Source organism: Camellia sinensis, chromosome 7 (genome assembly GCF_055761805.1).
Source record: "Camellia sinensis isolate YWXY chromosome 7, ASM5576180v1, whole genome shotgun sequence".
In the NCBI taxonomy this organism is placed as follows: domain Eukaryota; kingdom Viridiplantae; phylum Streptophyta; class Magnoliopsida; order Ericales; family Theaceae; genus Camellia; species Camellia sinensis.
Genome location: NC_138967.1, coordinates 10,124,339 through 10,138,515, shown reverse-complemented (window position 1 = coordinate 10,138,515; position 14,177 = coordinate 10,124,339). Strand labels below are relative to the sequence as shown.

The window sequence follows — 14,177 nt, the reverse complement described above, 5'->3', positions numbered from 1 at the left end:
TGGTGAACTCATAATTTTTCTCTTATTATTATTATTTTTAAAAATTCTCATCTAGGAGTGGTAGACTTGAGTCTGTTTGGTAAATAAATGTGGAAATTATTATTCAGGGTGGATTTTAAAAATTATTACATATTAATGAATTTTTTTATAATTTTAATTATTAATATTTATAATATTTTTTTTATTTTTTTTATATATATTTTTTGGAACAACTAGTGCTCTGTTATTTGCCCTAAATGATGAGCCTTCCATGTTAGAAAATAAAACTATTGGAAATTTGAGCTTGCAAAATGGTCTCCATTTGAGTGAAAATTTTGTAAAAACTTGATTTGATATATGGGTTTGAGTCAAAGTATGAAGGGAGAATATAAAAAAAAGTGAATAATAGGAAAAATAATTTTAGGATGATGACAGTATAAGTTTTTTTTGCATAAATTATAATATTTCATCTTTTTCATCAATTATAATATCTTGAAATATAACGTGATCGTACTCTGAAGTACACAATAATTACCCGAGAGGAACATGGGCCTTTCTATGCCACGTAAGTCAGGCAGTCGGGTGACTATTTTTGCGTGGATGAAATATTTATTTTGTTTAAAGTACAATTTACTTCTTTGTCGTTTTGAAATTTGTTAATATTTTATAACAAATTGTCTCTTTTATTAATAAATTATCAATTCAATTAATAATCTTTATGATATCATAAATTTATTTTAATTAATAATTAATGTAATTGTATTATTATATAGTAGAGCAATTATAAATTTTATTTTTTCAGTTAATTCTATTAAATAACAAATACTAAAAATGAGATATTTGTAATTTTTTAAATAATATGAGCAATTTATATTTTACGTAAATTTCAAGAGATATATTTATAATTTATTCTAAAAATTAAAATTGCTTAAAATATGAATCCAAATTTGTTCACGCATTCAAACAATTGTAATGGTGTGGAAGTGTTGCAAACGGTTCTCTTTCTCGAATAAAAAGGCTCAACTTATGTGGGGCAAGTTTTCAAATAGTACTTTTAAGAAATAAAATAAAAAACTAATCTCAAATTTACTTTTTATTGTCCAAATCTGTCTATATCTTTGAATTTCTGTTCCGTTTGTCATCTTCCTTTTATGTTGTGTTTGATTGGAGGATTTAGAGAGGGATTTGGAAAGGAAAATAGAAAAAGTAGGTGAAATGTGAATAAAACATGCCTATATTTCATTTAGTTTTACACATCTTTTCCCTTTTTCTTTCCAAATCCCTCCTCAAATCCCCCAGCCAAACACAGGATTAGTGTAATTCTCTTCATAAGTTGAATTCTTCTGTCTGCATAAATAACCAGCTCTAGTTTGTCTATAACCTTGTATTTTTTTTTTTTTTACTATTATTATTAAGAATCATAATTTGTAGACCATCTGTTGTGAATGCTTCAGAGCTTAAGACAACAGGGACGAAACCATCTTCAATCAATCATGACTCAATTTTTCACTCAAATCTGAATAAAAATTTGAATCAAAGCTTCATTTGTATGAACATTTCAATGACAAACATCAATTTTTACTTAGATTCTTTTTTCTTTTCTTTTTTTTAATTTTGTTTTGAAAATTCCCATCATATCCTCAAAATGGCAATTTAGTAAATAAATGAAACAAATATAACGCTATTTAGGCATTTGAGTCCAGATTTGAATCTTCCATATTAAGTCAAATTTGAATCATTCTCAATTTAGTATGAGTTTAGGTCAAGTATTTAAGGCTTTTTTTTTTTTTTTTTAATTCAAATATAAGTTTGAGGACATTTGGATATGGATTGGAGATGTTCTTGTATCAGTCTTTTTTTTGGGGCCTCTTTAGTTGATTTATGTAAGCCACCCTTTACATCCACCATTTTACAGGTTTCCCCATTTGATTTAAATAAAAAACTTTTTCTTTTTAAAGTTATCTTTTGGATTACAAATTTGAGTAGGAATTTATATATAAAAAAAACTTTTGGATGTGATGTGATATTTTCAAAATTACACATCAGAATTCAAAGCAAAAAAATAGGTTCTTCCTACTAATTGGTGCATTTAACATTATTTTTGGCCAAATAATAAAGACTTGAAGATAAAACAATGCCTCAATTTCAAATCACCCCCGAAAAACTACTAAAAATTTGCTTGATCATTAATTTTAGAACCTCAACTTGAACCGCAACTTGAGATGCACGCAAACTAGTCCAAACATTAGATTATCCAAAAACAAAAACATGGTTTAGTGGTGTGTATGACTATGAACCAAAACCACCATATAATAAAAATGCAATAAGATTTATTAAATTTCTAATACATTTTTTTAAATGAACTTGATTTTAAGTCTCACAAAAAAGAAACAGAAAAAGAAAAAAGGGCAGTATGCAAGTGCTTTCTGACAAAACAAAGAGAAACAAGACACACACAAACCTGATAAATTCGTTCTAACAAGCACACTGGAAGCTTTTGAAGTAAAAGGTTACCAAGATATCGGCAAAACAAAGTAAAAAAACAACTTCCCTACCAAACGACCTTTAGTCCGGTGGAGTATTTTGTTTTTTTTAAGCACCTTTCTTTTCAATGAGCTTCTCGATCAGATCAGCTGCATCTTGAACAGTGGTAATACTCTGGGCACTTTCTTCTTCCACGCTGATCCCAAATTCCTCCTCAAGTCCCATCACAATCTCCACCTGTAACGGAAAAAGAAAGGATGCACCGTTTATGCAAATCATTTTTAAACCAAGAATAATGTACATGCAATCCACACACGCTTGTGCCGTCTTCCCTGGGAAGAAGCAATTGTACAAAGGCTACATTGGGAGCTGATGGCAATTTAAGACCCATAAGAAATAACATTGTCTACTGTAAAAGTTTGAGTGGGGTGGAGGGAGAGAAAGCAGGCAAATAAACAATAGTTCTGAAGCTAATAACCTGATTTAATGAATTTTTTTGATAAAATATTATTTAATGAAACAGAATTACACATTTTAATTTACAACACTAGTTGAATCTTGGGTATATTACACTCAAAATCCCCACAGTTTGCCTCTTGTCTTAATTTTGTTTTGGATTAAATTGACACAAGAAACAAACTACAGGGACCACAGGTATAATTTGCCCTTGAATCTTTTAGCTAACTGCTCAGGAAAGATACGAACAAGTACTGACTATTGACAAAAGGCAGCAAATAGCCATGGCCAATTTTATGGGTCATGAGGCAGGCACATGTCATCATTACAAGCAAAATGAAGAACAAAGGTAGCTAATATATATATATATAATTATTATAAAATAAATAAGTAGGATATTACCAATACAAAATTTAATATCAGTATGTTGAATATAATGACAGTTCATGGTTACAAATTGGATACCGTATCAAGAGAATCAGCCCCAAGTGTTGTGAACTTTGAGTCTCCAGTGACTGCAGTCTCAGCAGGTAGTGCCAGTTGTTTCCTCACTATTTCACACACTTTGTCTACAGTCTCTACTTTGGCCTGCTCAAACAAATCAGCATCTGTATCACTCACTGGCTACATCATCCTATACATATATATGTACCAGGACTGACAAATTTAAAATTGCCGGTTGCATCCTAAATTCAGAGGACATATGAACTGTATACTGAAGCACGTTCTTGTTGCCTCATATTACCATGTTGCTAAACAAACAATACATACAACAAATTCGACATTCCCACAGAAGTAAACATATATATATATATTTGATCAATCTAAAACAAACTATTGCCAAATTAAGAAATAGGTCTCTAACTTTGCATGGAATGTCTAGATGGATGTGATATTGCCTACCACTACACCGCTCGAGTGAATGTGCATTATCAACACGTCGAGATGATGAAGGTTAACTGCCATTCACGACATAACAACAATTTTTCAGATACTAAAAATGATAAAGATGCCATGAATCATTTCATAATTTTTTTAAAAATCATGTATTAATATCAAATTCCTTTGCTGAGTACAGTGGCTGAACATCTAATCAATTTTTTTTTTTAAATAAATAACACTGATGCAATCAGTGATGTTTTGTATCAATGGAGCTGTGAAATGCAAAGAATGATACAAGCTGTTAATTTAGGCATAGAAGGCAGATTTTTTTACCTACAAAATGCAATATCATGATACAAGAAACATACCGCACATGAAACCCGAAAGCGATGTGGCACCGGGTAGCTCCTAAGTGATGTAAAGCCTTTCCCTTTAATCGATAGGGACACCGAATTCGGACTAGAGATCCTGGTGGGTGCCTGCTCAATCCAATAACAAAATTTGAGTAAAACTCAACAATCAATAAAGCATAAATTAATTCTAATTTTTTAACATGATATGGAACAAAAGTTTCCGTCAAATGGTTAAGCAAATATATAGTTACCAAAATCTCAAAAATACTAAATAATTACACCAAAATCCTCAATTGTTACCTAATATCATTTTAACCCTCATCTACGAACCCATACCTTTGACCCCTCTAACTATAAAAATGCATCACTTTCACCCCTCAAAAAAGAGAATTTGTACAGTTTTTATGATTGAGTTGGTCAGAATGTACAGGTCCACATATTAGAGATGAAGTGAAACATCACAAGAACTAAGGGTGAGCAGCGGATATACCGATCCACCAAAACCGACCGAACCGAACCGATCCGTCCCATTTTGGACGGATGCGTGATAACAAACGGACGGTTGCGGATTGATTTTCTCCAATCTGCCAATCTGGTAGACGGATGGCGGATTTGAGATTCTTTTTGCCGCAACCGAACCGCCAAACCGCGAGCACCCCTAGTAATTTATAAGACTTTGTACTTTCAATTTGTTTAAATATTTTGTTTGTGTTTTCAATTAAAAAAAGAGTTTAAATATTCTGTTAAAAAAAGTTTTCAACTTGAATATCTTTTTTGAATTGAAAAAAATAAACGTATTATTTATCTATATTTTTTAGTTTTTAAATATATCTCTAAAAATAATAAATAGAAAATATGATATATGCTTGTTGGTTTTTATTTTCAAAAACAGATATAGATGTAACAATACCGAGACATACAATCTCTACTGCTTCTCTGTTCATGGTTTTGGTGGTTTGAATTATTTTTATATTTTAAGAATAACAGATTGTAATACTTTATGTGGATGAGGCATGCTATGATTGTAGTATGTGGATGAGGCATGCAGTGATTATAATATTTTTTTAAATCATTGAATGCAATACTTTCTTCTTTTTTTTGAGGAAGTGCACAAGTTGAATTATATTAAAAATTTATAAAATTTTAAACCGCCAAACCGATTCGCATCCATCTGCCAATCCGCTCAATCCACATCCGCCAAATTGGCGGACAAATGCGGATTGATTTTCTCTAATCCGCTAATCTGGCGGACGGATGGCGGATTGAAGGTTCTCTGGCCGCAACCGCCTACGCCCACCCCTAACAAGAACTTCAAATTAAATAATACAACATCCACAAGAAGTTAAGGGGCCTTGGTGTAATTAATCTATTTCTTTAATTTTTATAAAATTTGAAAAAATTACAAAAAGAACCCCAGGGTTTGAGGCTTGCAACAAAATAAACCCTAAATATTTAATTTTATCAATTTAAATCCAAATTATTTGATTTGTTTTCAATCTAAACTATCCGCCTATTTTCTTTGATTAAAATTGCCCCGGAAAAAAATATTTTAGTCATTAAATTCAATAGAAAATGGTATTTTAGACATTTTCCATACATTTACATTAAATTTAATAACTAAAATATCATTCTTCCAGTTGTTTTACTTAACATAAATAGGTGGATGGTTTAAATTGAAAACAAATCAAAAGATTAGAATTTAAATTGATAAAATTAAAAGCAAGAGTATTTATTTTGTTACAAGCTCAAATTTTGAAGTTTTCTTCTTCTTCTTCTTCTTCTTCTTCTTCTTCTTCTTCTTCTTCTTCATTTTTTTTTTTGGTGAAATTTTCCTTAAAATGTAAAGACATTGAATCAACACAACAACGTTCAAATTTCATTTTCTTAGGGGGAAAATGAATGCCAATTAGTGTAACTAGCAACACACTCAATCCTCAGCTACTGTACCAAAACAAACTTCAAAATGTAATTACTAGCACAAATCTGCAACCAATCCAAGTACACCACGTGATTAGGTCAACAGTAACAGGTCTAACAAAAAAATTCACGTTCCCACAATCAACAAACGCTTGTATTTGCATATACATATAATCATATACATTCATGTAAGCATCAAACACTGATTTCCATAGAAGGACTTCAAGTAGGGACTATAAATCAAAATAAGAGTGTCCAATCCAACAAAATACATATTCATACAGATTACAATCAACAAACACATTCAATCATGTAAATCCATGTAAGTATGAGCACTAATTTCCGAAGAACGATTGCAAGTAGAGACTATAAATAAAAATAAGAGTATCCAAAAACAAAATACATACACATTCATAGAAATTACAATTAACAAAAACATTCAACCATGTAAATCCATGTAAGTATGAGCACTAATTTCCAAAGAACGATTGCGAGTAAAGACTATCGAAATAAGAGTATCCAAAAACAAAATACATACATATTCATGCAATTAATTTACAATCAAAAAACACATTCAATCATGTAAATCCATGTAAGTATAAGCACTAATCTCCGGAGAACAATTGCGAGTAGAGACTGTAAATCGAAATAAAAGCGTCCAATCCAACAAAATACATACATATTCATACAAATTACAATAAAAAAACACATTCAATCATATAAATCCATGCAAGTAGAGACTATAAATCAAAATAAGAGTGTTCAATCAAACAAAATACATACAAATTGGTACAAATTACAATCAACAAACACATTCAATCATGCAATCCATGTAAGTATGTGCACTAATCTCCGAAGAACGATTGCGAGTGTAGACTATAAATCGAAATAAAAGTGTCCAACCAACAATATACATACATATTCATACAAATTAAAATCAACAAACATTCAATCATATAAATCCATGTAAGAAGAGATTATAAATCAAAATAAGAATGTCCAATCCAACAAAATACATACATATTGGTACAAATTACAATCAACAAACACATTAAATCATGCAAAATTCATGTAAGTATGAGCACTAATTTCCAAAAAAAGGATTGCGACTATAAATCGAAATTACCTGGTTTTGTTTGAAAAAGCATGAGAAAGAGGTCAAGGACGATCCAGTGACAGAAGCCATTGATGGATCGAAAAGAGAGACGAATCTAAGGGTAGAGAGAGATCTGAGAGGGTTCTTCGAAATGGGTTCGAAGAAAATAGAGAGAGAGAAAGAGATGGGGGGCGAAGAGCACGAAGAGTGTGATGTAGCTATAGAGAGAGAGGGATGAGTATTTATTCCCTATTTATAGAGGCTTTTGGGTTTGTTTGTTTGTGTTGGATGCCCTTTGTTTTCATCGAAATTTGGGGTGTTTGGTTTCGGTGATAAGGACTGCTCTCATTGTTGCACTAAGGTACCGTTTGGGTGAATGAAATCTAGAAATGTGTGTGGTTTAGTTTTTAAAAATTGTTTGTTTGTTCGTTTTTTTTTTTTTTAAATTTAGTAAACCTTTTTCGTATTTTAATTATTATTTTTACTTTTTAGATGGGAATTGAGGTGGCTAATGTGTATTAGCACAATAGTTATAGGATTCATTTCGAGACTCATTTTAATAATTTTAATTATTCATTTTTTAAGATATCTTAAATAGTATAACATAATTGTAAAAAATTAATTTGAGATGATATCGATAGCTCTTTCATCAAATTATATTTATATTTAGTTTTATATTTTAAATTACATTTACTATTAATTTTGTTAGATACAAATGCGGTTGATAAAAGGGTTATTAGATAAAATTAATTAAGTCTTGGTGTTCAGCCTAACGCCTGATCCACACTAGTAGGGGAGCTAAGGGCTCGGCTCAATGATCAAACACTTGCTCCAAAGCAAGGCAATCAAGGTAGTAGCCTAGTTCTAGGCCCACTCCAAAATGAACCGAGCAACATATTGGACAACCACTCCAAAGTGGGCTGAGAAACATATTGAACTTCTTGATTGGGCAGATAACCACTCCGAAGTGAGCCAACTTAGAGAAGGCCAATTCATCGAATATATTTCTTAAAGCTCGTAACTCTGTCTGAATAGAATGTAGAGACATGAAGATGCAGAGGGGCAAGGCGCACACATGATAAACTTGCACATGAGTGTTAGGTGAAGTGGTCGTCCTCTTCCAATGAGAGACGATCACTAATGAGATAAACAAGACAGACCTGCACCCGGGTGTCAGGTGGAGTGGTCGTTATCCTTCAATGAGAGATGACCACTGTACGGGGAGGAAATAATTCTCCTCGTATAATCCTGTTGACCAAGTCCACGCTCCTCCGTACGACGTCGCTTTGTCACCTGAAAACACAAACGTGAGCTAGCCGGCGGGTGTGTGCCGGAAACCTCTCCGATGCCTAAGTCAGAAAACTTGACAAATAGACAAAGCTCTAAGTTCTCAGAAAGATTGTGTTCAATTACCTCCTCCAAGGTGTTGCTTGTGAGCTTTTATAAGTTTCGTACGGCACAATCCTAGTAGGACTTGTACTTCTCCATGCAGAGTCCTCCTAGGATTCATTCTCCTAAGGATAATGCTTATCCTTTTGCACCCTCCCCCACTGCTTAAACCAAGTGGGATGGTTTTTTATATGACCGAACTTCCACATGACCGAAGTAAAATTGGCTATACCGAGCCACAGAGGGCCGAACTATACTTAGCTCGGTCTGCTCCTCCAATTGATTACTTCGGCTGCCCTGTTTGACCTTGATGTGCTTAGTTCAAACTTCCAAGTAGCAAGTTCTGACCGTCCCAACCGCTGTATGTCACGACCGGACTAATTCTGAAACCGGTCTTCCCAGAACATACTGCGGCCGGACTAACTCTGAGACCGGCCTAACTCCGAGTTGTCTCCGGACCGGAGTGGCTTTACTCTTCCTTGGACCGGAGTAATCTCACCTCCTCGGGCCGAAGTAACTTTGTCTCCTTAAGGCCGGAGTAACCTTGCCCCTAGGCCGAAGTAGCCATTACGGCCTTTTTACTTAGTCCTTCGCGTTTTGGGCCTCGAAGCCAAACTCGGAGCTCGGCCCAATTTTTCCCAAAAATTACCCTCTCAATTGCCCCTTAATTCCATCTGCGCAACATGATCGGGATTACCAGTCTACTGGCCGAGCTAGAGTTTATTAAGCTTTTTCAGCCGAGCCAAAAACCCTTTAGCCTCTCCAGCCGAGCTAACTTTACCTCGGGCTTCTCTTCGTCCGGTCAAAAACGTCTCTTCAATCACGACTGTAACGCTTCCCTTTCCATAGACACGTGGCAGGATCTGATAAGCCGTGGCCAACTGTTACGCCGCCCTGCAGAAATTTCGTACTGTTCCCGCCTCTTTTTGCCGCCTTTTTCTCTCCCTTCTTTCACAAAACAACCCTTCATCTCGTATCATTCACTCACACCTTGCTATTCATCTTCTCTCTGTGTTCTTGAACCTTCGAGTTTTCAAAATTTTGAGCTTGCTGCGTCCGTGTCACTATTTGCTGCTACTGCCTCCATCTTTAGCTCCTCTTTCAATCTGGTAAGTGAATCCACTTTCTTCCTCTCTTTTTGCTTATGTTGCTTTTACCCTCGTTTTGTGCAACTGTATATCTTGTTTTCGTATGCTTTTTGCAAATATTTTCTCCATGTATCTGCTCTGCTTTTGTACTTTCTATGAAGAAACCAGTAGAACTTGTATGTGTATGAACTATTTTGTAGGAAGATAGTCTTAGATCCAAAATCACCTAGCAACCGGACTAGAAAACTGTTTGTGTTATGTATGTAGACAGATTCAGAACATAACCGAACTAGAACTTGTAGAAACATCAGTAGTTTCTTCTGACCCACTCTAGCCAATGATAAGTTTGCCGTTACCGAACTAGGTACTTCGGTCTCCAACCGAGCTAAGACCTTGGGGCCAAGCCGGCTTTCTTAGTTCTGAAACCGAACTCAGAAAGCTGCCCCTAGGCGTTAGACCGGTATAAAACTGCTCAAAACCGAACTAAGAAACCTTCTGATTTGTAGACGGGGTAGAACCAGCCCTTTAAGCCGAAGTAGGATTTGTATATCTTGCTTATAATTTGTAGCGCGGTCCAACGATCTGTGCTTAACCCCCTTGCTTTCTACTTTGCAGACTTAGGTTGCCCAGGCACTCCTACGTGTGCTCAACCGAGCTACTGAGCCAAATTTTTGTACCGAAATAATTTATTCGTAATTTATACAACAAATGGGTAAGTATAGATATTTAGTCGAAACCCCTGGTGGCATGGCCGATTTCAGGCAGGACTACCAGATTCCTGATGATGTCCAACTGGAGTTGGCCAAGAAAGATGCTACTCCCTGGGACAATGAAGGCTCCGTCCCCTTTACCCTTCAGTCAATAATTGAAACCGGACTACGGTTTCCTGTCCAACCGCTCATCTGCGAATTTCTTAGACAGACTAGGTTATGTCCTACCCAACTGTCCACCAATACATACCGTATTATAATGGGAATAGACGCATTAAACCACCAAACCGGACTAAATCTCGGTCTAGCCGAAATATTCCATCAGTATTCCATCGGCTCAAAGAATGCTGGGTGGGTCTACTACCTCAGAATTCGCCGCCGCCGCGAGAAGATAATTAAGCACACTCCGGACAAAGATCTTAACGATGATGATTTCCTTTGGGTCTCTGGGAATTTTGAGGATTTTCAAGCTCAAATTCCTGGCCGACCTATAAATTGGAAAATGGGAGAACCTGGTAATTTTGCTTCGGTCTTCTGTCTTGTTTGTTATCTCGGTTGTTTAGTTTATTAGCCGGACTAACACTTCCCTTTACTGCAGATTTCGCCCATCTCCGTTCCCTGTACAGTTATCCCAACCTTGGGGTTCTGCGAGCCGCACTACGGGTTAAAGAAAGAAGTTGGTCAAAACTTCTAAATTTTCAGCCGACCTACCGGTATAGCGGTCGCCGCAAAGCAAAGGTAACTGATTTTCTTCTCGAGGAAGCACCGGAGCCGGACCCAACTCTGCCCGAGATAAGACTTGTCCCTCTAACAGCAGAAGAAGAGATGGCGAAAAGGAGCAGAGTTAGGGCCCTTCTTACCGAAACGGCTAGGCCCGAAGTAACGCCTCCCAGTCAATCGCAGCCTGCCGTTGTCGCCCTCCCTTCCCAACAGCCATCCTCTTCCCGCCGGACCAAACGTCCCCGGACTGCCGAACCCGAACGAGTTTTGGTTGATGAAGAACCTGTCATTCAGCCGAGCTTACCACCAAGCCCTCGACCGGAGTCTTCCGACCGGACCATCAGTTGCTGGGCACCGAAGCTATCTTTCAACGACCGAGACATTCTGGAAACAGACTCGGTTGTTGCTGAGAAGGACCACCTGTTGGCCATCAATTTGGCCAAGAGTGTGTGTCTGCCTAAAGATATGGAACATCACCACAAACAGTTAACCACCGAGCTGAAGTCCATCCGGTCAGCCACGAAATCAATGATTCTGGTAAGTAACTTCGGTCGTATTTCTGTTTTTCTACTTTTCTTTTTCTTCGGCTAAATTGAAGTTGTTGCTTTGTCAGGCTATCCAGAAAAATCAAATCACCCATAGGAAGGTGCTGGAGCTGAGGAAAGTGACAAGGCAAGCTGCGGCAGAGGCAGAGGCGAAATCGGCCGAACTAGAGGAGGCCAGAAAGGAAATGGCCGAACTCCGAGGTGAGGTCGGTCGTCTGACCGGAATGGTTAGTTCGGCCGAGGCCGAAAAGCAAAAGACTGCCATTGTGCTGAAGGACAAGTACTTGCGCGAGTTGCTAAAACTTGAAAGAAAGAAGGATGCCGAAATAAAAGAGAAGGTGAAGGAAGCCGACAAACAAGGCTTCAAGAGGGCAGAGGATGCTTATGCCCAACAATGCAATGCGGCCAAGGATCTGTTCTTTAAGTGCGGCTGGAGGGGAGCCGTTGAGAAGCTCGGTCATGATCCTCAGACCGAGGTTTTCAACCCTCCAGCCTACTTTATACCGAACTCCCTGATGGATTATGCCACGGCCATGCAACAGCAGTTCCTTGAGGGCTCAGATGATGAAGATTCTGATGAAGACTCTGCCCCTGAGGATACTTCGGTTGTGAATGCAGATCAGGTAGTTCGGTCGGAGCCCGTGGTGGAAGATCTAACTCTTGATCAACCAATTGAAGCCGTGGCTCCAGCCGAACCCGTTCTTCCTTCTGAAAGTGTTGTAGCGCCCGAAACCGGTCTTCGGGTTGACGCCGATGCTGCCTTTGACGCCGAAATAGATGAACTCTTCTCTTAATTTTGTAATCTTTTCTTTGTAACCGAACTAAGCAGCCTTGTAATGACTTCTTTTTTGAATGAAAATTTGACTTCTCTTATTCCGGTTATTGTGTGTATGCTTGTATTTGTAATGTCTTCTATTACTCCATGTGTTATTTCGGTTTTTGGTTGGTTACACTATACTTACCAGCCAACCACTCTTTAGCCGACATAATTATTTCGGCTGAAGAGTAACAAGAGTTGGTTTAATCCAGCCAACCACTCTTCAGCCTTACACTTACTTCGGCTGAAGAGTAACAAGAGTTGGTTTATTCCAGCCAACCACTCCTTAGTCATGCACTTACTTCGGCTAAAGAGTAACAAGAGTTTGTTTATTCCAGCCAACCACTCTTCAGCCATACACTTACTTCGGCTGAAGAGTAACAAGAGTTGGTTTATTCCAGCCAACCACTCTTCAGCCATACACTTACTTCGGCTGAAGAGTAACAAGAGTTGGTTTATTCCAGCCAACCACTCTTCAGCCTTGCACTTACTTCGGCTGAAGAGTAACAAGAGTTGGTTTATTCCAGCCAACCACTCTTCAGCCTTACACTTACTTCGGCTGAAGAGTAACAAGTGTTGGTTTATTCCAGCCAACCACTCTTCAGCCATACACTTACTTCGGCTGAAGAGTAACAAGAGTTGGTTTATTCCAGCCAACCACTCTTCAGCATTGCACTTGCTTCGGCTGAAGAGTACAAAGAGTTGGTTTATTCCAGCCAACCACTCTTCAGCCTTACACTTACTTCGGCTGAAGGGTACAAAGAGTTGGTTTATTCCAGCCAACCACTCTTCAGCCTTACACTTACTTCGGCTGAAGAGTACAAAGAGTTGGTTTATTCCAGCCAACCTCTAAGTTAGTTTTTCCAGCTAACTTAGAATAAAGTTTGGTTATTCCGACCAAACGTCCTGCAGCCTGGATCCTTATCCTGGGCTTAGGAGGGGTGTTGGTTTATTCCAGCCAACCTCTAAGTTAGTTTTTCCAGCTAACTTAGAATAAAGTTTGGTTATTCCGACCAAACGTCCTGCAGCCTGGATCCTTATCCTGGGCTTAGGAGGGGTGTTGGTTTATTCCAGCCAACCTCTAAGTTAGTTTTTCCAGCTAACTTAGAATAAAGTTTGGTTATTCCGACCAAACGTCCTGCAGCCTGGATCCTTATCCTGGGCTTAGGAGGGGTGTTGGTTTATTCCAGCCAACCTCTAAGTTAGTTTTTCCAGCCAACTTAGAATAAAGTTTGGTTATTCCGACCAAACGTCCTGCAGCCTGGATCCTTATCCTGGGCTTAGGAGGGGTGTTGGTTTATTCCAGCCAACCTCTAAGTTAGTTTTTCCAGCCAACTTAGAATAAAATGCTTACTATGTACCTAATCTTCACTAAAGCTAACTTTTACAGAGAACAACTTATGCTGAGAAGAATCGCTTGTTTTATTGAAGAAAGAAAAAATTACACGTCTTTGAAAAAGAAAGAATAAAATAACTTGAGATTGGCCGTGTTCCATGGCCTAGGGATTGCTTTGCCGTCCTTGTCTTGGTGGTATGCCCCTTTGTCTGTTAACCAAACCACTTTGTAAGGACCGTCCCAGTTTGGCCTTAACTTGCCATCTCCTGGTCCTCCACTGCTTTCCGATCCGCCGCTTTTCCGACATCTGCGAATAGCTCATTACTCTCCGGTTCTTCCACCGAATGAACATATCCTTTGGCGGCGCGGCTGCCATTCGCCGTGACGAAGCATTGCTTTGACATG

At 37.6% G+C, this 14,177-nt stretch overlaps 2 protein-coding genes across 2 annotated transcripts; one reads left to right on the top strand and one right to left on the bottom strand.

Moving 5' to 3' along the window:
- Positions 1–2,289: 2,289 nt before the first annotated feature.
- LOC114264875 (acyl carrier protein 1, chloroplastic) lies at positions 2,290–7,468 on the bottom strand. The gene is made up of 4 exons (XM_028205590.2): positions 7,198–7,468; positions 4,170–4,280; positions 3,385–3,507; positions 2,290–2,700 (listed from the first exon to the last, which is right to left on the bottom strand). The coding sequence occupies exons 1-4, from the start codon at positions 7,255–7,257 to the stop codon at positions 2,572–2,574; spliced, it is 423 nt and encodes a 140-aa protein (XP_028061391.1). The 5' UTR covers positions 7,258–7,468; the 3' UTR covers positions 2,290–2,571.
- A 3,388-nt stretch (positions 7,469–10,856) lies between these two features.
- On the top strand, positions 10,857–12,492 carry LOC145795599 (uncharacterized). The gene is made up of 3 exons (XM_082880431.1): positions 10,857–10,869; positions 10,953–11,611; positions 11,688–12,492. The coding sequence occupies exons 1-3, from the start codon at positions 10,857–10,859 to the stop codon at positions 12,411–12,413; spliced, it is 1,398 nt and encodes a 465-aa protein (XP_082736557.1). The 3' UTR covers positions 12,414–12,492.
- Positions 12,493–14,177: the final 1,685 nt, after the last annotated feature.

Bases quoted from the DNA above. Each gene is read 5' to 3' on its own strand.
- LOC114264875 (XM_028205590.2), bottom strand. From the start codon at position 7,257: ATGGCTTCTGTCACTGGATCGTCCTTGACCTCTTTCTCATGCTTTTTC. The intron at 4,281-7,197 runs GTAATTTCGATT...TGGATTGAGCAG, and splicing joins GCTTTTTCAAACAAAACCAG to GCACCCACCAGGATCTCTAG. The intron at 3,508-4,169 runs GTATGTTTCTTG...TTGTTTGAGCAG, and splicing joins GCTTTCGGGTTTCATGTGCG to GCCAAAGTAGAGACTGTAGA.
- LOC145795599 (XM_082880431.1), top strand. The intron at 11,612-11,687 runs GTAAGTAACTTC...TTGCTTTGTCAG, and splicing joins CCACGAAATCAATGATTCTG to GCTATCCAGAAAAATCAAAT.